At 63.1% G+C, this 26503-nt stretch overlaps 2 protein-coding genes across 2 annotated transcripts; one reads left to right on the plus strand and one right to left on the minus strand.

Annotated features, from left to right (window-relative positions):
* Nucleotides 1-7415: 7415 nt before the first annotated feature.
* On the minus strand, nucleotides 7416-15384 carry LOC125138134 (basic proline-rich protein-like). The gene is made up of 3 exons (XM_047799398.1): nucleotides 15374-15384; nucleotides 14622-15337; nucleotides 7416-8209 (listed from the first exon to the last, which is right to left on the minus strand). The coding sequence occupies exons 1-3, from the start codon at nucleotides 15382-15384 to the stop codon at nucleotides 8088-8090; spliced, it is 849 nt and encodes a 282-aa protein (XP_047655354.1). The 3' UTR covers nucleotides 7416-8087.
* ADRA2C (adrenoceptor alpha 2C) lies at nucleotides 15152-17324 on the plus strand. The gene has a single exon (XM_047799454.1). It carries the CDS (start codon nucleotides 15383-15385, stop codon nucleotides 16766-16768), a length of 1386 nt encoding a protein of 461 aa, XP_047655410.1. The 5' UTR covers nucleotides 15152-15382; the 3' UTR covers nucleotides 16769-17324.
* The last annotated feature ends 9179 nt before the right edge of the window (nucleotides 17325-26503 follow it).

The raw sequence follows: 26503 nt of genomic DNA on the forward strand, positions 1-26503 counted from the left end.
GGATGGTGGGTCCAGAGCCCAGGCTTCCTGCTGCCACTGCCCCAGCTGCCCCCAGAGCCACGGTGAAGGGGAGCTTAGCCCTCAAGGACTATCGGCGGAGTCATTGCCACATGCCGTCCAGTTCCATGTGGACCTGCTTCCTCGGCTGCCCTGGCTTCTCACGCTAGCTGGTCTTGGACTCTGCCCGTCTCCGAGTTGCCACCAGAGCACGCTGGGTGAATTGGGTGCACATGGTCAGGAATGCTCTGGCAATGTCGGGGGTGGGGGTGGCGCCGGCATCACCAGGAAGGTGGATCCCGGGAAGTGTCTGGTCTAAACAAACCTCCATCTGTCCACCTCTGCCCAGGGAGCAGGGTGAGCCACGCCCCCCATGCGCCCGGCCCCACCCGGGCCCCTGCCCTCCCCTGGGAGCGGTGCGGGCCTGGGCGGCTGCGGGGGAGAAGAAAGAACGGGGCCCACGGGCCTTCTGGTTTGCCCCTCAGGGAATGAGGGTGGGCACACGAGGGCCCTGCGGTGTGGACAGCCCCCGGGCCGAGTGTGTCTCTTTGCCAGGAGCAGGCCGGGTGTGCTGGCCAGGAGCTCGGCTCTGCCGGCGGTGAGGCCTGCGGGCAGCGGCCGGGCCGTGCAGGTCCCACGAGTGGGCGATGGCAGGTGGGGGAGACAGTACCCTGGTCCTTGACCTCTGCCCACGACCCAGCCGGGGAGCGCAGGCCTCCGCGGGTGCATCCAAGCACATGTGCTGTTTTCACTTAAGAGCACGGGGCCGGTCCCCGCGGGCTGTCCACCAGGGCGTGTTTGGCAGTAGGATTTAGGCCAAGTTCAAGCGACCGTGGAGAATGACTGTCGCGGTCACCTTGCATAAATGCAAGGGGCTGCAGGGGCTGCGGGCCGCCACACGTGTCTCCTCTCAGCCTCGCAGGAGCCTCCAAGCCTCAAGTTCCCAGGTCACGTGCTCACCCCTGGGGAGTGGGCATCGCTGCCCTGTGTCCACAGGAGGCCCGGAAGATCCTGGGTGGCTGCATCAGACCTAACCGGGTTTTCCTAGCTGGGCGGCGCGGGGTCAGCACGCAGATGGCGCATTCAGAGGGGTCCCGGGGCCAGGGCGACGGCGCAGAGGGCGCGGAGGGACCACAGGGAGGTCGGGAGGACGGAGCGGCACCCGGCCTGCGCCTGGAGTGCTGGGGCAGTGCCAGGTCTGGAGACACTGAGGGGGGGGCTTTTCCAGAGTTCCTCTGCTGCCTGCTCACTCACTCTTGCGTCCTCCCAGCGGTGGTTCGGAAGGATTCTGCCCTGTGGCGGACCTGGGTGCTGCAGGTGAAGCACCGGGTTCCTGCCCAAGGAGCCTGAGCGCGTGACCTTGGCAGCCCTCGTGTGTCCGGAGGGGCCCCAGGAGGGCTTCGTGGAGGAGGTGGCTGAGCTGATTCTGACGGTGACAGAGCTGGGAAGGTCGTGCTGGAAGGGGTGCTGTGACCTTGGGGTCACACTCCCCGAGACGTAGAGGTGGGGAGACACTGGGGCCGTCAGGGGAGGGCAGAGCCGTCGGCGCCCCTGGGGTGAAGTGTGCGAGGCCAGCAGGAACAAGGGAGGCACCAGGGCCCAAGCACACTGCTTGGGCTTCCTCCTGCCCACCAGGCACCACGAGGTGTGCTCAGAGTCCCATCTGAAATGATCCCTCTCCAGCAGCAGGGAGACTGGAGGACCCGCCCCAGTCTGGGCTCAGGGCGGCTCCCTGGAGTGGCCGAGGGAGGTCGGGGGAGGAGGACGGACGGCCAGGCGGTCCCTGGGGGTTGAGGACGGCGCCCCAGCCTACAGCTTGGGACCCAGGAATTCTCTGTTCCCCTCAAGCTTCAAGGGTTGAGACCCGTTGGGGGGGCGGGGCCTCGAATGTCGCCCCCTCCTGGACACCAACCCACCTTGCACCCACAGCAAAGGCTGAGGCGCTCAGCTTCCAAAACGTACCTGCTGTCTTTCATCCCCACCAGAGTCAAGGTCAGGGCCGCCGCCCCCCAGGGCCGCCCGCGGGCTTCCTGTTATTGTGGGGCTGTTCTGATACCAGGAAGGGCGCCTCCTCGGGATTGAAAAGGACATGCTTGCTTCCGCACGGGATTCGTATATTTTTTCTGCTATAATTGAAACAATATCTGGAAGGAGGCATCTAAGTTCCCTTCTTTCCTAGAAATTGAACGATAACGTGTCCTGTCGATACAAAGCCTTTGCGGAAGTCACACACGCTTCCCTGGGGCAATTCCTATGAACTTGCAGTAAAAAGTATCTGGGTTTTAAATAGTTTCTCTAAGTATAATACCAGATCCTGATGCTATCAACTTCATCTTTTGTTCTGCTCCATTTTTGAAAGTAACTTTGTTCTCGTGTGTTCCTGCATAACAATAGCTCATAATTGGAGCTTGCCTGGAGAGGAGCCTACCTAATTAGCATTTTTAGAGCTGGGAGGGCCTTGAGAAAAATCAGAGCCAAGGGGGTCAGCCGAGCCCCAGGGTGTGGAGAGGTGCCAGAGTTTCCAGAGCGTTCGATTAAGGTGACCCCTGGGCCCTCGGTGGCAGGACGAAGGGAGCAACGGAGAAACACAAGCTGGCCTCTGCGAGCTGGAGCAGCCCCTGTGACGGGACTGGGTTCAAATCCCACTGTGCCTTAACCCCCATCCCTACCGCAACCCTGACCCCCACCGGACTCTAAGCCTAATCTCTCACTAAGCCACATCTTTAAATACTGCATCCAACCTCAAAATGAACCATAACCCACCCAACACACATTCTATGAATAAACTTCACCCCAACGCCAACAGAATCCCAGCCAAACTCCAATCTAAACTCTTACCTCCGTACCAACCCCAAAGGCAACTAAATCCTAACTCCAACCTTAATCCCACCCCCGCCCCCAGCTCCGCGAGCCCGGCCACCTTCCAACCAGGGGAGCTCACACCCCGTCCGCCCCCCGCGGAGGAGCTCTGCGTTCCCCCAAGTCCCCCACGTCCTTTGTGCTTTTCTGCATCCCTGGGTCCCTGACCACACAGTGGTCCCTTCACGGGTATTTGCCGGGTCACCCGAGTGAACAAGCCCGACATCCACGGCCACTTAACGGGCACACCTGCCCAGCAGTGCCCGTTCAGGCAGGCCTTGTGCTGTCCCCAGGAGAACGGAGTCTCCCCTTTTGCAAGAGGAGGAAACCGAGGGTCTGAGAGGACCTGGCACACAGGCGGCCACAAGGCGGGAGGGGCCTCGTCCTCCATGTGCGCAGTGCCAGTCCTGCTCCAGGCCAGGTTCTGCGGGGGACGACAGGCTCAGGCTGGGGTGGTTTGGGACAGCCCCTGTGGTCTGGCATGTCTCGCTGTGTCAGGGGCCCCTGAGGTAAGGGTCTGACAGCCTTGCGTCCACTTTGTACAGCTGGGCTCAGGTGACACGCTGAAGCCAGAGCCGCTCGTCCAGCTGGGGTGTGGTCGAGGGACTCCAGGGACCCTCCGGCCCAGAGGCACGGAGCAGCGTGGGACCACTGCCTTCGTTCCCCGAGGCTGCCGCACCAACGCCGCAGAGCAAGAGAAGTGTAATCTTGCAGCTCCGGAGGCCCGGGTGGAGGTGTCTGAAATAAATCAAGGTGCTGGCAGCGCCACCTCCCACTGGAGGGCTCTGGGGAAGGGTCCTTCCTGCCTCTTCCAGCTCGGGGGCTCCAGGCATTCCCAGGCTGCGGCGGCATCACCCTCACCCCTGCCTCCGTCTTCGGGTGGCTTCTTCTTCTGTCTCCTCCCGTGAGGACAGGGCCTGGCTGAATCAGGACCCGCCCCATTTCAGTAGGACGTCACTGACCTCCATCTCATCTGCAAAGGCCCTATGTCCAAACAAGGTCACGTTCACCGGTTCCAGGGCTTAGGACTTGAGCATGTTGTGTGTGTGTGTGTGTGTGTGTTTGGCTGGGGGGCGGGGGCAGTCCTGGGGACACAAACTCACCCGTAGTGACCACACACACACAGCTTATTTGGTGTTTTCATTAGGCGTCATCCATAAGCAACAGCATGCTTCACGTTAGGGTCTGGACCTCTGTCCTCCTGCAGCACGAGAACTGGCAAGAGTAGAACCCCCTCCTGAGGGGGGCCGCTCCCTGGGCTCCCCGCAGCCCAACCCGGCCCTCCTCCCGCCTGCGCCCTGCGGACCCTGGCGACTGGACCACTTGATCTGACCCCGTGGTTCTCACCTAGGAGGGATTCTACCCCCAGGGACGTCTGGCAATGTCTGTGGATGCTTTTGGTCGTCACACCCGGGGGATGCTACTGGTATGGGTGGGTAGAGGCCAGGGAGGCTGCGAAACATCCCGTAATTCATAGGACGGGCCCTGTGACAAAGAAGTGCCCAGCCCCACAGGTCAGTGATGCCCAGGTTGGGAAACCATCAATACGTTGACCTCGGCACACGGCTGCCCTGTTAAAGACTACCTTTCCCAGCTTCCCTTGCAGGATGACCATGTGACCACATTCTAACCAATGGGATGTCAGCATAAGGGTCTTGGGCACCCTCCAGTCGAGGATGCCCTGTGATTGGCAGGCCACGTCCTCCCACCCACCCCGCTGAGTGGACTGTGGATGTGCTGGCAGTGGATGGAGCCAGAGCAGCTAACTGAGATCTCGAGGCGAGGGCTGCCTGCTGGGGACGGCCCAGGAAATGTGGGAAAAGCACCAAGAGCCTACGCCCTGTCAGGCTGCCATGCGGGCCCCGCCTAGACCTCTGTGTGGAGAGAAATCGACCCCTGTTTGGGGGTCACGTTGTTACAGCAGCATCACCTGTACCCCGACTTACTCACAATCCTAAATCCCAGGCCAGTCCTGTTCCCTCCCGTGATGAATTTCTGGTTTAAATCAGAACCTTTCTGGGAAGGAAAAACTCGGGAAGAAAACATAGCAGATCTTGCTGAGTTCGAGCCCAGGGTCCAACACAAACATTCCAGTTCCCCGGGGCGGTGGCGAGGGCTGCAGAGCCTGCCCCCGCTGCCTTCCAGAAATACATGGGAATGATGGTCAACATAGGAGCCGGAGGAGCTTCGCGGGGTTGGGGTGGACGTGCGCATTCTTAGCTTGTTTTCCCAAACTTGTCAAGGGTTCTTCTGCATGTCCCTATCTGAAAAAAAATCAAAGCCAAACAAACCCAAACACTCTCTGAACCCCCTCCAGCTCTGGAGCACGTGTCTGATATGGTCAGATTCCCAACCCATGGGCAGGAAATTGCTTTCATTTGTTCAGCCGTTGCTGCCAGGCCTGGTCCCCAGGTTCTAGGAGGGGACAATGCCACGAGAGGGATCAGGCCTCAGGCTGGAGAGGGCGGCCCCTAACGTGCACACGGCTGCACACGGGACCTGGCCTCTCCGGGCACCCAGCTGCACAACCCTCTGCACAAGAGTCGGGGGCAGCCCAGGCTCCGGGAGCTTTTGGTCACAGTTAGAGACAGGATCCGCGTCACCCTCTCCGCTTTTGAACGCGGCACCCAGTTGGCACTCGGCAAAGCCGAGGCAGCAGGGCAGAGGCAAAGCAACGTGGCTTCAGGCGAGAAGTCGGCTTGGCCGCCCCTGGGTCTGGACCGCCTCAGCTGGGACGCGAAGGCAGGAGAGGCTTCCTGGGGCAGGGTCTACAGCCATCCCTCCCTCCATTCGCTTATTCGCCGTACTGGGTGCTGGGATGAAGGGCTGAATGGTCCTGGAGTGCCCGTCCTGAACAGCAGCCCCCAGCAGTGGGACAGATGTTGTTACACCGGGAGTCCCCAGGGAGACCACTCTGGGGAGGGCAGCGTCCTGCATGGAGCCGGGTCCCTGGTCGGGGGGGGGGGTGTCTCTGCTGGAGTGGGTGGTTACCATGGAGATGTCCACTGTGGGCAGTGAAGCTGATGGAATGTGGGTCTGGGCCTGAGCCCCCACCTTCCAGAATGCTCCTTGGGGACATTCCGCCCCAGAAGTATCCCTCTTCTTATCAAGCGGCAAAGTGAGGGTGTGGACAGCACCCAACTCTCAGAAGTCCCCCGAGAGCAACGTGAAATGTGAAGCTTTCAAGTCTGCTGGACATCCTGGCATCTCCCGGGGAGGGGGAACCTGGAGGGCCCACCCCTGCGGGAGGCCCTGCGGCCAACGCCAAGGTCATGCTGGGGGGCTGGAGGGAAGCTGCCGGGAAGCGGTGGGCTTCTCCAGGGAAGTCTCCCTCCAATGGTCAAGGCCAGGTACAGAAACCCCCTTGCCAGGGAGCCCCTCCCACCGCTCAGTTCTCCAGTCACCACACACTTGCCCAGGAAGGCAGGTCAGACTCAACTGCAGGCATGAGACTGAATTTCCCCGTGTCCCCAAGGCCAGCACAGAGCCCAGCAGAGAGGGTCACCCCGGAACCGTGTGCTTGATGCGAAAAGTCATCCAAGCTTCCCTAGGATGGACTGGGTTGTCCAGAGAGCAGGGAGCTCCCCGCTGGCTGGCTGTGAAGCAGAGGCTGGACACTGGCCTGCAGGGACATTGCCCCGTGGACTCCTTCTGCTGGGATTTGAGGTAAGAGTGATCAGCACGCTGACAGTGTCAATTAGAAGGCACTGGGAGCTTTTTGCCAAGTGCCAGCAACGGTAAGATCTTAGTTCTCTTTTGTTCGAATTTTTTTTTTCTTTTGGCAAAGGAACTCAAGCTCTCGGAACAAGTTAAACAATACAGAGATATATAAAGAAAAATCTAACATCAGCCTCCTCCAAGGCCTCCTTCCCTCCCACAGGCCAGGTAACCAGGGCTGACAGGCGAAGGTGTTATCTTTCCAGGCACCCAACACACAGGCTCCCACTTCATTCTTCAGATGCTCTGAGAGGCCAAGCCGTCCCCCCCAAGGCCCCCCAGCTGGCTAGAGAGTGTGACCCAAGCAGGTTTACGCTGCATCTCCAAGCTCTCCTAGGAGCCTCGAGTCCCCCGGCTCAGCCTGGCTCCCCTCTCCTCTCCTCGTGGCACGTGCCGTCCTGCAGGATCCACTCATCCCCCTGCTGAAACGGCCCCGGCCTCCAGCATCAGTCTACCGAGGCAGGACTGAGCAGCCCTGGGCCCCTAGCCCCACCTTGCTGGGACTTGGCCAGGCTGGCATTTTGATCTCCTTCTGCTGGACTCCCCGGAGCCAACAGTAGCCCCCGAGACTCAGCGCCCAGGAAGACCACTGAGTCTTGTGCCTCAGCTTGCAGGCGAGGAAACTGAGGCTCAGGGCAGGCGACCTGTCCAATGTCACTCAGCAACTCGATGGCTGAGACAGGACTGCGGTCGGTGATGGCAATCCCTTGTGTTTAATTCCATGGTTTGTGAAGGCCCACTACCTACTGCACTCATGCGCTCATGCATCTGTTCATCCCCAAACACAAGGTCTGAGTTCGCTTCCCATTGCCACTCTAACAAACCATCACAGACTCAGCAGCTTCTAACAGCAGATTTATTACCTCGTGGTTCTAGAGTCCAGAAGCACAAATGGCCTGGCAGGGCTGGTCTCTAGATTCTCAAGGATCCGTCTCCTCGTCTTTCCCTTCTAGAGGAGCCCGCTCTCCTGGGCTCGTGGCCCTCCTTCCATCACTCCACCCTCTGCTTCTGCTGCCACATCTCCTCCAATGCCAACCCGCTTGCCTCATTCACTTGGAAGGACCTCGTGATTATATGTGGGGTTGACTTGGATAATCCAGGGTAACCCCACATCCCAGAGGCCTGAGCTTAATCTCATCAGCAGAGTCCCTTCTGCCATGTAAGGTCACACAGGCCCACGTTTTCCAGATTAGGGCATGGATGTCTTCGGGGGTGTTATTTTGCCGACCACAGCCTGGCACAGTGATTCTCAAAGGAGGCAGGATCGAGCTGGGGACAGCAAATCCACGAGGGTACATTCAGCGGCAGCGGAACCCTCCTCCCCAAAGCCCTTGAATAACGAGGCCACTCAGTGCCTCCCTGGGCAAGAAATCTGGCCAAAGGCTGGCGGCAGGGTGAGTTCCTTTAGAGGCTCAAGATCAACAGCATTAGGGACACAGACTTTGTCCTCTGAGGGTTGTCATCTTTGTAGTCAGCTCCTCCTGGTCCCAAGAGAGCTGCTGTGGCTCCAGGCATCACATCCTCACACATGACCAAACAGGAGGGAAGGCAGTGAGTCCTCTCGTACCTCTCTTGCTTGTCCTCAGGGAGCTCTTGCTGGCCGGGACTGGGTCATGCGACCTTTCCCCTCCAGCCACTGGGGAAGGGAAAGGGGTCCATTACAATAGGCTGAGCAGTGTCACGATCTCCCCCCAGGGCTGGGAAGGGGCTCTTCTTTCCTGGCACATGCCTGCTCCCCCACCAGAACAAACCAGGTATGCAGGTGTATTCGTCATCTGGGCTGCGTAACAAAGTACTCAAAATTTACCAGCTTAAAACAACACACATTTCGTATCTCACAGTTTCCATGGGCCAGGAGTCCAGCACAGGCTAGCTGACTCCTCTGCTCATGGCCTGGAGGCTGAAATCAAGGTGTCAGCTGAGGCCACATGCTCATCTGAGGCCCAGGGATCCTGTCCAGGCTCACAAGGCTGTTGGCAGAATTCCGTCCCCTGAGGCTGGGTGGCCGAGGTGGCCTTTCTTGCTCAGGGGCTCACTCAGCTCCCCAGAGCCCCATTCAGGTCCTCACCCTGGGGCTGCCTCTCACAGCCCTGCTTCCTCTTTGTGGCCAGCGGGAGAGCACGTTTTAAAGGGCTCGCCTGATCAGGTCAGGCCCGCCGGGATAACCTGCTTTGTTAACACGAAGGCACCTGGTTAGGGGCCGAGCCAGGGCAGTGATGTCCCCAGCGCTCACGCTTGGGAGGGGCTGTCCCAGGGCCGGGTCGCTGGGGGCCGTCTGAGAATCCCTCTCCTTGGGGTGAGGGGGGAAGCGCCAGCCGCCGGGCCCACAGCTTGTGCCACCTTTTGGACAGGCTGCTGCCTCCTCACCCTCTGGTCTGAGCTGAGCCCCAACACCTTCCAGAAAGTCCTCCCTGAGCCCCAGGCAGGGAAGAAGTCCCCTCGGGTCCCAGCAGGTGCTTCTTTGGCCTCCTGGCCTCTCCCTGGAGGTCAGGCCTGTGCCTGGTGCCCCTGGGCTGGGCCTGAGTGGTGCTGAGCCCTCCACAGACAATGGCCACAGTCCACGCCCAGCCCTGAGCGGCTGTGCCCAGGGGACACCTGCCAGGCCGGCACCAAGGTCTCGTGTTCCCAGGAGAACTCTGATGCTTGGAAAGGCGATGAGGGGCCAGGCCTAGAGCTCCAGCCCCAGGAGGGCAGGGAGGGCCCCCGGAGGGGTGGGCAGACTCGTGGGTGGGGTCACTTCAGGCCTTCAGGTGCCCTCCCTCTGGGACTCTGCTTAACTGCCCCTTCCCCAGAGAGCCCTTCCAAAGCCCCCCCACTGACCGAAGCCAGCGGCTGGGGACGGGCGAGGCAAAGGTGAGTGGACAGCAGGCACGTGACAGCCAGACAGGGGACCACACACGACCTGGGGCAACCTGGGCCCTACCTTCACCTGCAGAAAGGGACGGCCACGCGGCACACGCCCTGAAGGGACACAAAGAGGGTGAGCTGGCCCATCGCCCACGGACGGCTCAGGACAGGCCCTGGCCTAAGGGTGGCTACCGGGAGCACGGCTGATGGGCAGGCCCAAGGGACAGATGGGAGTAGGGCGGAGGCTGCATTAGGACGCTTCCTGGGGCAGTGACTCCAGGAGAGGCCCAGGCACCCGGGTGCCACCACCGGCCATGGAACCTTGCGGGGGATTCCAGGGAGCCTGGTGCGGAGGGAGTGTGGAGCCGTGCGGTGAGCAGGTGAGCAGCCAAGTCAGAAGCAGGTGTTCCAGGCCCAGGGCGGGGCAACAGGGGTGGGGCCGCGCCTGGGCACCCTGGCCTGAGAGCTCTGGGCACCTCATCCTGGAGACCCTGCAGGTCTGCCGCTGACCGGGGCCAGGTGGTGGGGGGGCTCTCAGACTGCCATTCACGAGCGCCCGCAGGGTAGGTCCCAAGGGAACAGCTAGTCAGCCCGAGCCCAGAGGAGGCCAGGGCCAGGAGGGCCTGGAATGCCAGGCTCAGGCATCTGGGCAGCAGCGAGGCCCTGGAAGGGGCACCGCTCAAGCCTGGAACCGGCCGCAGAGGGGAGAGCCAGGATGGGCGGTGGGGGCGGGGAGCAAGCTTGAACCCCAGTGGGTCCCAGGCTGGGTGGGGTACACAGCTGGTGCTCAATCAGAGAAACTGACCTGCTGCCTGCCTCTGTTACACCCACTGCAAATCAAAGCCGGTTCCCAAAGCAGTTCTTTCCCCAGAGGGACTTCCGCCAGCTCTGGAAGAACTCAGCTGTGCCAAATCCATCAAAGTGACCGATACTGCAATGGATTCGGTCTGCGCGGAGGGCCAGGCCCGGCCAGCGGATCCCAGCCGCCCTCTGACAAGACAAAGTGGTTCTGGAATTCTTTAGGGAGGGGCAGGGAGCGAAGCCAGCCTCATTTTTCCCCCGCCTCATCTTTGAAAATGAAATTTCGAATAAAAGTGGGGAAAAATGGAGACACAAGCTGTTTGGTCTGGAGTCTAGGAGTGAGCCAGGCCTCCCCTCCGCTGCTGCACCAGCCACCCTGCTGGAAGGGCTCTCCTCATCCCTGCAGGCAGCCACCAAGGGCAGGGGCGCGGACAGACAAAACACCAGCCCCAGGAGCTCGAGGCAGGCACGGAGCTTCCATCCAGCCAATACCCCCACTTTACAGATGGGAACACTGAGGTCCCGGGAGGCAGCGGGGGTCCAGGCTGCCAGACAGCAAGCAAGGGGGTGAGAGGAGGCTTAAGCTCATAACTTCCACAGGAAGGAGGCAGAAAGGGCCCGCTGGCGGGGGACGCTGGGTCCGGCATGGGCGGCTCTGTGCGAGGCAGCACTGCGCTCTGCTGGGCTCCACCTGCACCGCCTACACTGCAGGCAGCTGGGGCGGCTGGGGCGTATGCAGGACCCCAGGCCCTTCGTACCATCCATCCCTCTGCCACGCTGTGACTGAGTTCCCACTATGAGCTGCGAGCCCAGCTCCGCAGAGATACGGCCTCTCCCCTCAAGTGCCCACGGCAAAGAGACGTGGTCTGGTGGTGGCATCCAGGCCAGTAAGGGCCCCACTGCGGCCTGTAAGCCCGGGGCCTCCGAGGGAGGCATCTGGGGCAACATGTTTTGAAGGGACGGAAGAGTCCAAGGGACAGACAGGACGGCGTGGCCAGCCTGGAGGAGGGCACGTGCCAAGGCCCGGAACCATGGCAGGCGGTGATGAAGGCGGTGACAAAGGGGCCCCAGGCTAGAGGGAGCGAGCTGGAGGACGCTTCACACGGGGCAGGCCGACGAAACCTGGGAGGAGCCACCTGCCACGGGGTGATGGAAATACAATCTCCCTGCAGCCTAGGAAGGCGAGCGAGGCTACAGGCACGTGCACATGTGTGGGTGTGCTGGCACAGAGTGGGTGTGTGCAGCAATGTGCATGCCCTGGTGCACACGGATATGTGCACTTGCACAACTGAGGCAGGCACCCCAATTCATGCACGTGTGCACATGGCGTGCGTGTGACTGTATGTGCATGTGTGGACATGTGTGTATGCAGCATATGTGTGTGCATGGAGACGTGCGTGTGCATGGAGACGTGTGTGTGCACACGTGGGTGGGTATGCGTGCATGCTGCCCGCAGGGGCAGGTACATGTGTGTGTGCGCTACATGCACACATGGATATGCATGTGTATGCACGCTCATGGAAGCGGGTGTGCATCTGCATGGTCTGGTGTGTGGCTGGTGAGGATGCAGCATGGGTGCACGTGCATACGTGTGTGTGCATGCATCACACATGTGTGCAGCACACCCGTGTGCGCAGGGAGCTGGTTCGAGGAGACAAGCCCCCCTCCACCTGAGTGGAGGCCCTTCGCAGAGCAGAGCACCGCGCCCAGCAGTTGCGTGCCCCGATTCCGCCCACAGCAGCGGGCCCCGGAAACAAGGTGCCACGGCCATGGGTCACGGGTGGGATGGTGGCAAGTCCACGCTGGCAGCCCCAGGATGCTCCACTTCCCTGCGGTTTTCCTTCTGAGATGCCCCACACCCCCTCCCCAACGTGCCCACCGCCCACCAGTGCGGCCTGGCTCCCACACCCGTCCTGGTCCAGCCAAGCCCGGGCCAGGCCACCACGACTCGCCAGGCAGGCAGTCTTTCTGGGCGCACACTGTCGGGCCTGTTCCAGGGCAGCGGGGGCAGCTCGTCAAACCTCAGTCTCAGTGCCTGGGCTAAGACGCCTCTCCCGTTCCTCTGCGAACAGCTCGGTCCCTGGGGCCTCCGGTGCCTGCAAGCAGACCTGCATTCGGTGCAGCCCCGAAGCCCAGACAAAGCCCTCTACGCAAGGACTCCTCGGGGACCCAGCCCTCCATCCCCGCAGCTCCGGAGCTGGGCCCCCAGGAGAGGCGCCTCCTCCTGCCCCTTCCCAGGCTATGCCAGCAGTGCCACGTCTGCTGCCTGAGGTCAAAAGCCCGGCCAGGCATCCCCAGGGGCCTGGGTTGCTTGGCCAGCCAGGCACTCCAGGTGCCCCCAGTCTGGCCTGGCCGGAGAGCCACTGCCGGGGCAGTGGGACGTCCTGTCTGCTTTGGGCCCCACGGGGCTTGGTGTCCTTTCCCCCCAAATTCCTCACACCAGGCTGGCCTTACCCGTGAACACACGAGGTATCGAGTGGAGCTGGGACCCTGGACACAGCCCTGAAAGTGCTCCTCCAGAGACAGGGAGCCTCGTGGGCAGGAGGAGGCCCACGGGGAGGTCCCGCTGCTGGGAGAAGGCCGGCTCTCCAAAGCCACATCCAACCACCGCCCCGTCCCTTCTGGGATCCCAAACCCCACCCCCACCGCAGGGCGCACAACCAAGAGGGGGCGCTCCCTCCCAAACGGTCGCTCTTTAAACACAGCGCACAGGTCACCTCCTCCAGGAAGCCTTCCTTGACAGCCTCACGCCCAGGCCAGGGGCCGTGCCCCAGAGCATTGACCGCATACACTGCACCCACCTCTGTGAGGCTCCCTCTGCCCCAGACGGAAAGCAGTCGAGGCGGAAGGCCTAAAACAGACAGGGCCGGCCCCTGCCAGCGACGGAGGATCAGGTGTGCAGCGGCCTTCCCAGCAAGGTGTACCCCTAAAGTACCCTGACTGGTGGCACCTTTTAGGCCTCCAGGACCACAGGACCTTTCACAAGTATGGTGCCTCTACCTTCCCCGGGTCGCGCGTGGTCCTGGCTTTGCTCCCAAAATTGCATAAATGCCAAGGACTGGCCTGGGAGGCTTAACCTTCTGGGGCAGGTGTGCCATCTGGAGTGTTTGATTTCCAGCCTAGCCCTGGCCTGACCCCCCCCCCCCCCACGGTGGTTAACAAGGATGCGGAGCACCACGTGGGCAACTCTGCTGGGTCCGCCTGCTCTCCTTCTAAGGCCTCTGAGCCCTTCTGGAGTTCAGAGAGGAAAGAAGCTGCGCCTAAGCCCGGCGCCTTTCTAGGCATCGCTGGGGAGTGGGGCGGGTCCAGTCCCTCCCAGAGACTCCCTCCTAGCACCCAGAAGCATCCAGCCCCCTGCCCCAGCCACACCCCCTCCCCCCACCTGAAGACGCAGAGACAGCTGTCAGCGGGCTTGGGTGCCTTTCTGCTCTGCTGGGAGGAAAGGTCCTCCGGTTCCTCCTGGTGAGAAATCGGGGGCCTGGGAACTGCAAACTCCTTCCGGGGGTGGGGTGGGGTCTGTCTCCCAGACCTCAGGCGGCCCGGAGGCGGGAGCAGCACCTGACATGGGCCAGGATCTACAGTGCGCATCTGCGGAAGGCACGGGGATGTGGGACGGGGGGCTCTGCGGGGGTAACCCCAGCAGCTCGTCCCTAAGCCGGAAAGAGGCACCCACGCAAAACCGCCCCTCCTCCGGGCAATCCAGTGTTGGGTGTTTGTCTGAGGCAAGATGTTGCACATCCCCCAGCCTTTAAAAGCGGGGCCATGAAGCATAAGAATTAAACTTCAATAATTGCCAACATGGGTGTAGAGCCTGGGAGCCCGCCCAGGGCTTCCACTGGCACCGCCGTCATGATTCATGCTCCAGCAGCGCTTGGAAGCGGGCAGAGGAGGGAACCGAGCCTGGGGGTGGGGAGGTGGCTCTGCCCCAGAGCACGGACCAGAGATGGGAGCCGGACCGGCACTCGGCAGCACCGGTGCGCACCCAAGCAGCATCGCGTCCTCCGCCAGGCTGCGAGTGGCTGGCTCTCCAATCAGGCCGCGGACCCGGAGCCGGCCGGTGCTGCGCGCCAGTGTGCGCGCCCGCGTCTGCGTGTGCGTGTGTCCGGGGGAGGTGAAGAGGCTCCCGTCTTAGAAAGAGCAAGCTTCTGGAACTCACCGCCCAGGCCAGCCGCCACTCAGCCCCGTCCCGCAGGCTGCAGACGGCCCTGGAGGGGGCGCCTTCGCCAAGCGCGCGCGCCCCGCGCCACCGCCCAGGGCTCCTCCCCGGCGCCGCGCGGGCAGGTTCGCCGAGGCGGCCGCGGGCTCCGGCTCCCGGGCCCGCTCCCCCCGGGCCGGCGGCGCTGGCCTGCCCGCCAGGCCGCCCCCGCCCGCCCGCGCCCCGCCCCGCTGCGCAACTCTACCCAAGTTGGAAGCCGAGCCCGGGCGGCGACACTCGCGCCGAGCGCACGGCGGCGGCGGCGGAGGCGAAGGCAGAGGCGGCGCAGCTCCGGCGAGCCGAGGCAGGCGAGGCGGCGCCCGCACGGCCGAGCGCGGACCGCGGGGGGCGCCCGCGCCGGGAGCAGCAGGAGGAGGAGCAGGAGGAGGACGCGCGGCGGCGCCGGCGCCCTGCCCGGGAAAGTAAAGTTGGAGCCGGAGGCGGCGCGCGGGCGCGGGGGCCCAAAGGAGCGGCGGCCCGCGCCCCGGCGCGCCGAGCCCTAGCCGGCCGGATGGGAGGCGGAGCGCCTGGGCCGCCGCCGCCTGCAGCCTGCGCCCCGGCCGGGCGCCGGGGCCGCGGGGCCGCTCGGGCACGCCCGCTGGGGCGCCGAGTCGCCGTGGGCTCGCGGCCGGGGCGCTCTCCGTGAGCCGGGACGAGGGCGGGGCCGCGCGAGGACCCTGGGACCTGCCCCCTCCCCCCGCCGCCGCGTCGCCGCTCGCTCCGGGCGCCTCCTGCTCTGCACTTACGCGTGTGGCAGCGGCGGGGAGCCCGGCAGCCGCGCTCTCCGGCGCGCCGCTCGCCCGCCGAGCCACCACGGCCGAGGGCCGGCTGCGGGGCGCCGCGGTCCCCGGCGGGCGCGCCCGAGGAGCAGGCGGCGATGCGGGCGCCGACCCGGGCTGCGGGGCGCCCGAGCTGCCGCGGCTGCGCCCCGGCTCCAGGCGGGACCGCGTAGCTTACGGGAGGACCATGGCGTCCCCGGCGCTGGCGGCGGCGCTGGCGGCGGCGGCGGCGGCGGCTGGCCCCAACGCGAGCGGCGCCGGCGAGGCGGGTAGCGGCGGGGCTGCCAACGCCTCGGGGTCTGCCTGGGGTCCGCCCCCGGGCCAGTACTCGGCGGGCGCCGTGGCGGGGCTGGCGGCTGTAGTGGGCTTCCTCATCGTCTTCACCGTGGTGGGCAACGTGCTGGTGGTGATCGCCGTGCTGACCAGTCGCGCGCTGCGTGCGCCGCAGAACCTCTTCCTGGTGTCGCTGGCCTCGGCTGACATCCTGGTGGCCACTCTGGTCATGCCCTTCTCCCTGGCCAACGAGCTCATGGCCTACTGGTACTTCGGGCAGGTGTGGTGCGGCGTGTACCTGGCGCTCGATGTGCTCTTCTGCACCTCGTCCATCGTGCACCTGTGCGCCATCAGCCTGGACCGCTACTGGTCCGTGACGCAGGCCGTCGAGTACAACCTGAAGCGCACGCCGCGCCGCGTCAAGGCCACCATCGTGGCCGTGTGGCTCATCTCGGCCGTCATCTCCTTCCCGCCGCTGGTCTCGCTCTACCGCCAGCCCGACGGCGCCGCCTACCCGCAGTGTGGCCTCAACGACGAGACCTGGTACATCCTGTCTTCCTGCATCGGCTCATTCTTCGCGCCCTGCCTCATCATGGGCCTGGTCTACGCGCGCATCTACCGCGTGGCCAAGCTGCGCACGCGCACGCTGAGCGAGAAGCGCGAGCCCGCAGGCCCCGACGGCGCGTCCCCGACCACGGAGAACGGGCTGGGCGCGGGGGAGAACGGGCACTGCGCGCCCCCGCGCCGCCCGCGCGCCGACGTGGAGCCAGAAGACAGCAGCGCAGCGGCCGAGAGGCGGCGGCGCCGGGGCGCGCTGCGGCGGGGCGGGCGGCGGCGCGCGGGCGCCGAAGGGGCCGCAGGCGCCGAGGGCACGGGGACTGAGACGGGGACGGCGGAGCCGGGCACGCTGACCGCCGCGAGATCCCCGGGCCCCAGCGGGCGCCTGTCGCGCGCCAGCTCGCGCTCCGTCGAGTTCTTCCTGTCGCGCCGGCGCCGGGCGCGCAGCAGCGTGTGCCGCCGCAAGGTGGCCCAGGCGCGCGAGAAGCGCTTCACCTTCGTGCTGGCGGTGGTCATGGGCGTGTTCGTGCTCTGCTGGTTCCCGTTCTTCTTCAGCTACAGCCTGTACGGCATCTGCCGCGAGGCCTGCCAGGTGCCCGACCCGCTCTTCAAATTCTTCTTCTGGATCGGCTACTGCAACAGCTCGCTCAACCCCGTCATCTACACCGTCTTCAATCAGGACTTCCGGCGCTCTTTCAAGCACATCCTCTTCCGACGGAGGAGAAGGGGCTTCAGGCAGTGATCCGCACACCCTCCCGGGTGCCGAGACCCTGGACAGCTCCCGGCGGAGCGGGGCTGGGGGGCGGCAGGCGTGGCCTCGCAGGAGAGAGTGGGAGCAGCCTTCCCAGAGACCAAGGATTGGCCTCCAGGGCGCGCGGCGGGGCTGGAGCGAGGGCTGGGAGCTCACGGGGCCCCCAGGGAGGGGGAAGGAGAGAGGGGAGACCCCTCTGCCCTCCCATCTCAGCAGGGGGCTGCCTCTAGGGTTCCAGGCCTGGTTCCAGCTCCAGGGGTCTGCCAAGGTGCAGCTGAGAGGTCAGAGGCACAGACCGCATTCGCATCCTCCCAAGTTGGTGAGAAAGGAGCCAGCCCCCTGCCCCAGCACACGCCCCCCCCCTCTCCCGCCCCGCCCCCGTCACTTCTGAGCAAGGGCTGACTCCCCAGGACCGGGGGGTGGCTGTCCCAGGGGAGGAAGGAGGCCACTAACAAGCTTTGGTCACTGAAAGTATTTAAATGTTTGCCAAAAATGACTGACAGCCAAAACAACCAAACTCTTTTCTAAATAAACCTTTGTAATCTAAGCGCTGAGTGCGATGGTCAGTCCTTCAGCGTGAGGGTGGGGCACCTTCCAGACCCTCCCCCCCGACCTCGAGTCACGGGTGGAAGGAGGGTGCCCCAGGCCAGAGTCCATCCTCTCCTTGCATGGGGGGATGGGCGGGGGGGGTCTCTGTTTAAAGCTACTGTTACAGACAAAATTCGTCCTTAAGTTCTTGTGCTGTAACTGGCCAAGCGCCAAAGGAGATCAAGAGACCCCTAATTAACTCCCACTTTAGCTCCTGAAGGACTGTCCTCTCTTCCTAACTGCCCCCACCCCCATCTGGCTCTCAGCTTCCCCCAGAGCCGCCCGGCCTTGCCCCTTTGCTCAGCCCTCACTGCCCACCCCCCCGGGGGGTCTGTGAGGCCAGCCACCCTGGGAGGGAGGCTAGAGGAAGGCAGAATGAGACATTAGAGACGCCCCCTGCCCCCTGCCGCCGCTCTGCGCACTCTCTTCCAGCCCCCATCACAGCCCAGGAGGTCCTGGGACAGCTGGGCTGGAGGGGCTCATGCTGGGATCCCTGCCGTGACCCTCAGAACCTCCTGTCCCTCTCTGTGCCTCTCTTGGCCGTCCTGTAGGTACCAGCCCCTGCCCAGCTCTCTCCCAGGTCACCACCCATCTGTCTTTGGCCGGGGGTGGTCCAGGGTCTGCCTCCGGAAGGGCTCCGCCCTGGGTCCTGCCCCTTTCCTGGAGTGGCGTACCAGGCCTGTCCCTGGCAGAAGCCCTCCTCTGCAGGTGCCTGGCCTCATCGCTCCAATTTAGGGTCCTCCGGATGCCCCAACCAGGAAGACCTCTCCCAGATGGCAGCCATGGTGGGGACGGGGGTGGAGGCACTGGCCGGTCAATGCCACTGAGACCATTCTGACCTCCTACCAGCCGGCAGGGGCCTGGACGGAGCGTCCATATTGTCGGCCGGCCCTGTGGCAGCCTTGCTGAGCTGGCTCAGGCAAACGCCTGCCCTCTCTGGACCTCAGTACCCCTCCTGAGGCCCGTCGTCTGTGGTCCCAATGCCAACCAAAGGGGGGCCCAGCAGGGACCTTCCCCCAGAGAGAGCCTGGCACACTGTCCCCACCCTGGCTCTTGGGCCGTGGATCCTGAGTCTCCCGCAGGAGCCCGGAGCCTGGAACACGGCCCATGGAAGAATGCCAGCAACCTTTCTCTTCCGTGACCCCGAGACTTGCACCTTCCAGGGCTGGGGGGCTGGGCGCTCCAACCCCATTCAGCCAACAGATGTTTACCCCTTGATTGCAATCGCTGCCCAGAGAGACTTTCTTTTCAGCTGGATAAACAGACAGAACCTGGCTTCTCACCCCGCCTGGCAGGGAAACACGCCAGCCGCCTTGCCCGAGCCTCCAGCTCCACGGATGAAGTGGGGGCGCTGACGCCCCCCCAAGGGTGCCTGGGAGCACTGACTGCTCCCAGCTGGATCTGGGCGCCCCGTGCTGGGGAATTTCTCTGGGGCACAGAGAAGGGGTCCAGGCCTCTGCCAGCGGCTCACAGTCCCTCACCCAGGGCTCCCCCTTCTTAGGGCATCTTGGTGTCGACTCCACAGCACCAGCTCATCGTCAGCCCCCATCTGTGGCCGAGGAAACTGAGGCTCAGAGCCGACCCTCTGGCCCAGGACCCACAGGCGTGAGAGGGTAGAGCCGACGTGAGCCCAGGAACATCCGGGTTAGGCTAGCTCTGCCCCAAGCACCCCAGCCCCAGTGTCCCATGAGCACGGCCATCTCTGGGCCTCGAAGCATTTCACTCGGCCACCGTGCTGCCCCAGGCCTCCCCTTGGGCTCTCGGGAGATTTCTGGCCAAATGTAACACCCACAAGGAGACCAGGAGGGCAGGGCCCTGGAGCAGGGAGCAGCTTCGACACAGGACTGGCCCGAGCCCACGGCTGATGTGGCTCTTACAGACATGCCTCAATGTACATTCATCTAAATTAACTCCTACATTTTAATTGGTGAGTTTGTAGAAAAGGGGGAGCCGAATCGCCCAAGGATTCCGTTATAGCTCAGCATGGAATTCAAAAAAAAATCCAGCAGCATTGTTAATACTTTAGAAGAGCAGCTCCAGTCTTTGAATCCTGCCCCCGACTCCGGGGGTGGGGGCTGAGAGATGGGAGAAAACTCATCGCCGAGGCACTTGCTGGCGAGGAAGCGGGCCTTTCCCGGCTGTGCTGGCAGCCAGCTGTATTTTTATATCACATCCGTCGGCAGGGCTCAAATATTCCAGTGCAGCCTCGGATCAAAACACTCTGCGCCTGCAGGCCCATCTTGAGTCTGGTTGGGCAGCAGCAGTGCTCTGCGAGCCAAACCCGGGCAGCCCCTGCAGCCCCCCACGTGCAAGGGGGAGGCGGCGCAGCTGAGGATGCTGCGCCCAGCAGGCGAGGAGGGTGTGGGGTCTGTGTTAGCAGAAGCCCAGCTCTTTGGAGCTGAGAAGTAGAGAATTGGGGGACCCAGGTGAGGGTCTCCTGCCCTGAGGACCCCGAGTGCCTGCCCTGGGTGGGCCATGAGCACCCCAAGGGGACTCAGTGTGCACCCCCCACCCTGCCCCGCTTACGAAGATCGGCCTCCCGTTTGACCAGTTAGACTGTTGAAAGCATCAAATGCAGCTGGGTGGGAGGGAGCAGGAGGGTGAGGGGTTTGGGTGGTAGAAGCATCCGCTTTGCCTGAGAGGGACCCTTTGAGTCTTCTCTCTGTGTGACCCCCACCCTATGTCCCCCTATCTGGGAACAGGGTCCGCGTCCTCTCCTGGCTGGGTGGGGATGCTCCGAGAGGGTACGTGACCTCCTGGCAGGGCACAATGACTCTGAAATCTGTCTGGGGAGCAGAGTCTCCTGCCAGCCCTGAGCCGAAGGGAAGCCCTAGGGACCAACGCCTTTCCCAGCAAAACCTCGGGCACAATGGGACCATTAAGATAAGGGATCCCCTGGCAGGGTGGAGTGGGAGTGCCTGCCCAGGGGATCTGCTCTCATGGCTGAGCCCAAAATGTGCCCCGAGCTGCCTGGCAGCAACGGAGAGAAAGGAAACCCGGCACATAGCTGCTGTTCTGCGGCCAAGGTGGTAGGAAAAGCTGTGCCCAGGGGGGTAGTGGCCGGAAAACCACCTGTAAGACTGCCCAGGCCATGTGCCATCCGCAGGCCTCTGTGACCTGGGGAGTGCTCCTCTGGGGGTGGGGATTTTGGGGACCAGGCTGAACCCTGGACTGGCGTTCATGCCATAGTCCTGTCGGGGTGGAGCAACGGCCAAATCTCAGCCCCCTGGGTCCAGCCTCCATCACCAGTTGCACAGACAAGGCCGTTTCCTATTCCTCTCACCAACCCCCGAGCCCACACCCAGCAGGCGGCCCTGGCTCTGAGCTGCGGGGCTGAGGAGCAGGGCTGTCCCAGGGAGGGCCTCTCTGGTGACTGAGCCAGTGGCCCTGTGCTCTGCGACCTCCACACCCTGGTGCCAGATAACACCTTAGGGCCCTGCAAAGCCGAACTGGTACCAGCCCCTCCAGCCCCTCCCAGCCCTGGCCCATCAAGCTCGGACTCCACGGCTCTCAGGCTGGCGATCGCCCGTCCCTCGTCCTGCTTCCTTTATTCATGTTCCGCCTTCTGCCGGGAGCCCCTTTCCCATAGCTACCTGAGCACCGCCCAGCGGCCCTGTAAGACTCAGACCAGGCTTCATCTCGAGAAAGGCTTTAGGGCCTCCTCCCACCCCCTGCTCCCCAGCTGCAGGTCCCCGAGGCTGGCCAGGCACTGCCCCTCCCAGTGCGGGGAGCCCAGCGTGGGGTCAGTGGGGGGAGAGACTGGACACTGGGACCGAGTGGCACCGGCCAGGTGACTGGCTGCGCAGACCCCCCCTTGGGGATGCAGGCCTGTCCTTCGTCCACAAAAAAGATCCCGAGGGCCATATCCCTGGATGCCAGCCCCAAGAGCTGCCCAGGGCAAGTCCCCCGGGCCAGACCCCCCCCCCTCAGGCCGTGCAGGGGTGCGGAAGGGGACACCCCACAGTCTACTCTATGGCTCTTGGGGGAGGCTTGGCGCAGCAGAGGCAGGCTGGCTGGTTCCCGGGCTGGGCTCGGGGGCTGCGGGGGCTCTTCGGCGGCACGTGCAGGCCCAGCTGTGGGAGCCGGCTGTTCACATATTGGTGGGCGGGTTTCTCCCCCCATTTAATTAGCTCTTAACTGACTCCGCAGCAGCCAGGAAAACAGAAGAACCTCCATGCGGGCTTCCGAAGTGGGGCTGGGCCCTTGAAGAGCTCGGCGTGGAAGTTACCCCGGGTGGGGGGGGGGGTCCAGTTCATTTGCCCCCTCCCCACTTCATAGAGGGGCCCTGAGCGGGGAGTCATTAAGGAGAATCATCACAGAATAGACGTGACTGTGAGCCGGGCAGCCAGGGCTTGCTGCGTGCCCTCTGCCTGCCAGCTTTGGGCCCGGCACTCAGGGCTGTTTGCCAGGTGCGGGTGGATGGTCCCGTTTTACAGACAAGTAAACTGAGCTTCGGAGAGGGCATGCTGGGAGGAGAGGCTGCCTCGAAGGCAGACGTCGGGCTGTTGGCGCTACTCCCCCCACCTCGTTGAATCCCCACCAAGCCCTCGGTGTAGATATTAACGAGCCTCATCTCGGGGACGAGAAAGCCAAGGCTTGCGTGGTCTGTGCCCGCATCGGCTTGCCTGCCTTTGAGCTCGTCTCCACCCTTCTTCCACCGGGAGCAACCCTCCGATTAAACGTTCAACGAACAGGATCCAACAGGGCCCAGGAATTACATATCTCTGGGATCGCTTCCTTATTTCTGATGTAATCCGCCCTCTAAAACCTCAGCGTCTATGTACAAACCATGGCATCTTAGTCTCGTCTGGATGGGAAGAAGAGGCTGGCTTTGCTTTTATTCTGTCATTTCAGAAACGATTCCCCATAATGAAACCACTTTTGAAGCTCACCCCACCCAGGACATAAAATGCCAAAATGTTTGTGGTGAACAATAATTCAGTTACCCGTTTTCTCGAGTGTGCTGCCATCGCAAATTGAATTGAAAGCCACATCAGTCCTCTCTTAATTGGTTCAAATGAAGCTGTTATTCAGAATCGGATCGCTGCTGTTGCTTCCGCGAGGATTCAGCACGAGGCCAAACAACGGAGTGGTTCCTTTGCTTCGGGCTTCGCTCAGCGAGCCCCAGGGCCCAGCAGCCCTGAGCTGGCCTGGCATTTCTGTGGGCAGGCCTGCCCTGGCTCAGGCCCACAAGGCTCTTCCCACTGGCCTCTAGGGGCTGGCCACCGGGGGAGGCCACGGACCTCTAAAGCCCTGGGCATGGGGCTAGGACTGGCAACATCCCCGGCCCCCTCTCCTGTCCCGGGACCAGCCCTCGGTGGCAGGGAGGGACCCATGCACAGCCCTGTCCCAGGACAGGAGGGGGTGTTCAGGCCAGACCACCAGCCTCCTCCATGGCCTGTGGGTAGTGGGACTAAAAGCACCCAGAGGAGTTCCTGTTGTGGCTCAGAGGAAGTGAATCCGACTGGCATCCGTGAGGATGAGGGTTCGATCCCTGGCCTCACTCAGCGGGTTAAGGATCTGGTGTTGCCGTGAGCTGTGGTGTAGGTTGCAGACGTGGCTCAGATCCTGAGCTGCTGTGGCTGTGGTGTAGGCTGGCAGCTGCAGCTCCAAATGGACCCGTAGCCTGGGAACTTCATATGCTGCAGGTACGGGCCCAAAAAGCAAAAAATAAAATAAAATAAAAGCAATCAGAGACCACCCGGACCCATTTTACTGATGGGGAAACTGAGGCTCAGAGAGGATCAAGCACTGGTCTCAGGGGCAGAGTCAAGGCCGCAGGTCGTCGTTCTCCCTGTTGTGCCCCTAAATAACCAGAAAGCTACTGAGGGAGGACCAGCCAGGGGCTTGGAGGGGCAGCCTGCCTGACCTCGCCCTGTGCCCTCCGGTTGCGGGCCTGAGGCCTCAGCAAGAAGACAGGGTGGAAGAGCTCAGGCTTCAGGATGGAACCGCGGGAACCACGGGTCCCACATCCCAGCCCCTGACAGTGCCCTCCCCCCTCCGCACCCCCAGTGCTGGAGCCCGCAGCTCGGCCCTGCGACAGGCCACGCCTTACAAGCATGGCCCCGGCTTGGGGAGTTTTCCATTTAATGAAGGGGGGTCTGCCCGCCTGAACGTTCAGCCCTAGACCCTGGGACGAACTTCCGAGGACATTTTGGGGGCTGGCAGGAAGTCAGCCAACACGGCAAACATGTCTTTCCCCCTCTTCCCACGGGCTCTCTTTAAACCCATGTTTGTGCCCATGCTGTGGCCAGAGCCGTCTGGGAAGGAAGGGGGACCAGAGTTCACGGGGCCACCCCGCACGGAGCCGCCAGGGTGCATGGTCTCTGGGAGCCCAGGGCTGGAGGGTGGCGGGTTTGGGCGGGGAGCGGGCAGCCTGGCAGCCGTCCTGGGACACTGGGGAAGGGAGGGTGCATGCAGCCCGGAGCCTCCACTCTCCCAGGGGGCTTTACACAAACGCAGCGTCAAAGGCAGTTGTTAAGAAGTTCAAGGTGGTGAGCGCCAGGCACTGACCTCCCAGCTCGGCCCTTTGGGGCCCTCCCAGCTCAGGGCCCAGTGGGACGTGCTGGTCATACAGCAGGAGCAGAACAGCGCTTTTCTCTGAAAGCAGCGGAATATCTAGATCTGACACTAGTTCCAACAGGATTTTGCCTTGAATGACCCAGATCTGTGAGGCCCTTCACTGGTTGGTATCTGCCTCTGGCTCTGGCGCCCTGGCCGAGGTCGCCAAGGGGACGTTCGTGAATTCATTCATTGGTCCAGCCAGTCGTCCACGTGCCTCATTTAGGGAGCATTCATGCGACCCCAGCTGCACATGGCCCCCCGGGGGACAATCCCAGCGACACCCTGCCGGAACCCAGGTCCCCCTCAAATGGCTGTGTCATTGTGGCGACAGCACATACTGAGGCTCATTCCTTCAAAGACCTCTGCGGAGAGCCCCCAGCCCCCCCAGCCCGGTACCCGCTTAGCAAGATAAACATCCCCCACCCCCAGAGAGTGTGCCGCCTTTGAGGGGACAGGCAGTGGCCACAAAACCACACAAGCAAACCTAACGTCACAAACTGTGCTGTGCTGGGTGCAGGTGGCCTGACCCTGGCGTGAGGGGTGGGGCTGGGGGACCAGCGGCCGATGAGCGCCTCCTCCTGGCGGGTTGGGACACAGCCTCCCCTGTAGGTGGAGTCCTGGAGCACGTGCTCTGGGGTCAGCCCTGCTGGAGTGTCCTGGGCCACCACAGTGCGGTCGCCCAGATGGGGAGGGGGGACAGCAGAGATGGGAATCCCCCCCTGCCCCCCCCCGCTGTCCTGGAGACTGGAAGGCCAAGCTCAAGGTGTCCACGGGACGGGGGCCTCCTGAGGCCTCCCTCCTTGATGTGCAGATGGCCGTCCCCTCCCTGTGTCCACGCACGGGTGTCCCTCCGTGTCCTAACCGCCTCTTCTCATGAGGACACCGGCCAACTTGGACCAGGCCCACCCTAGTGACCTCATTTGACCTTTGTTAGCTCTGTAAAGGCCCATCGCCAAGCGCAGCCATATCCCGAGGTGCCGGGGGCTTCCACCTGTGAATGTGGGGGACACAGCCCGTAACACCTCCTGGGTCCTCTTCCCGGCTGCACCCCCAAGGCCTGTCCCCTTGCTCTCCTGCCTTGCCTTCCCACTTGTGGCAGAGGGTGGTTGAGCACCTGTCTCACGGGGTCGCAGAAAGGCCCCAGGAAGGGTGCCCAGAGCCCGGTCAGCCCCCGGGAGGTCAGGCAGGCTCCCTGGGAGCTTCTCTAGTCCACACACCCAACCTGAGGGGGTGGGGAGGACCTGGGGGCCCTCAGGCAACTCCCCAGGGACCTGCAGGTGGCGCGAGGCAGGGCTGGGAGGTCCCAGGCTCAGGTCCCTGGCTGGCAGGACACCGCTGGGCCTCAGCCATCCCTGCCAGTCGGAAGAGCCTCGTTCCGTGTGGAGCTGGGCTCTGCTGCCCACCACCCCTTTGACCCTGGGCTGTTTAAACAAAGAATGTTTGTAACGGGTTTATTCATCAGAGCCAAAAACCGGAAACGATTCGAGTGCCATCAGCCGGTAAGTGGAAAAATAGACCGCGGCGCATCCGGGCAGCGCGGACCGTTCAGCAATACAAGGGGACGGACGAGATATAGACGCGGCAAACACGCTTTCAAACGCCCTCCGTAAGCGGAGAGAGCCAGACTCAAAAAGCCACACACCCTAGGGTTCCAGTCCCATGAGTTTTTAAAATAGGCCTTACATGTGAGAGCAGCTTTAAGGTCACGGCACCATCGGGCAGAAAGCACCGCGAGCTCCTGCGCTTCACTTGGGCGGCCGCTAAGGTCGTGATGTGTCGGTTTTCCGTCTGTAAAAGGAGGTACAGACCCAGGTCCGGATCTGGCAGGAGGGGCAGGGAACTCCACCACGTAGTGGGGTGTCAGCGGCCACACCCAGGGCAAGGGTGCTTCTCAAAGCTCAGTACACTTCTGGTGGAGGTGGCTGGCGGGCTGCCGGCCCCCAGGGCTTGCTGAGGGTGGGGGAGGTAGGCTCCCCAGGGTTCTGGAAAGGTGCCCCCCAGCCAGGCTGCTCAGAACTGAGGAGGAGGGATCCGCCAGCCGTCCTGGCCTCCTGCGAGGGTCATCACTTGCTGTGAAGACGGAAAACTACCAGCTTGCCCTCAGGGCTCTAGCGGGAGCCAGGCTCTTATCTCCCATCAGCAACTGGGAGACTCTGGGGCTGGCGGGAAGCGGGGGCCCTTTCTGCTCCTGGAGAACCAGGGCAGCCAGGCTGCACGCGACCCCCAGTGGCAGCCACTATCCATAAGTGCTGGACTCTAGTCGGGTCCCCATCTGGCTGGCCATGGGCAGATGGCAGGAGTCTGGAGCCATCCTGACTGTTGCCTCCTGCTGTGTGACCTCGGTATCCTCCTCGCCCTCTCTGAGCGAAGCTCTCCGTCGGGGCCATTTCTCCAGTGCCTACCACCTGCTGGTGGCGCAGGAACCCACCACCCCCTAGGGTACCAGGGAGGCTGAGACTTGGGCAAACGGGGTCGCCCAGGGCTGCTGGACCCTGAAGCTGGGGTTTGAGCCTTGATCTCAGGCCAGTGCTCCTGTGTAAGGGGCACCAGGATCCCTGCCGCTTGGGAAGAGGT

The sequence above is a fragment of the Phacochoerus africanus genome, chromosome 10 (genome assembly GCF_016906955.1).
Source record: "Phacochoerus africanus isolate WHEZ1 chromosome 10, ROS_Pafr_v1, whole genome shotgun sequence".
Classification (NCBI taxonomy): domain Eukaryota; kingdom Metazoa; phylum Chordata; class Mammalia; order Artiodactyla; family Suidae; genus Phacochoerus; species Phacochoerus africanus.

Excerpts from the sequence above, each read along its gene's own strand:
- ADRA2C (XM_047799454.1), top strand. The coding sequence starts at position 15,383 with ATGGCGTCCCCGGCGCTGGCGGCGGCGCTGGCGGCGGCGGCGGCGGCG.
- LOC125138134 (XM_047799398.1), bottom strand. Across the intron at positions 8,210-14,621 it reads GGGCTCGGCTTCCAACTTGG|TGGCTGGAGGGGAAAGGTCG; the intron begins GTAGAGTTGCGC and ends TCCCTTCCCCAG.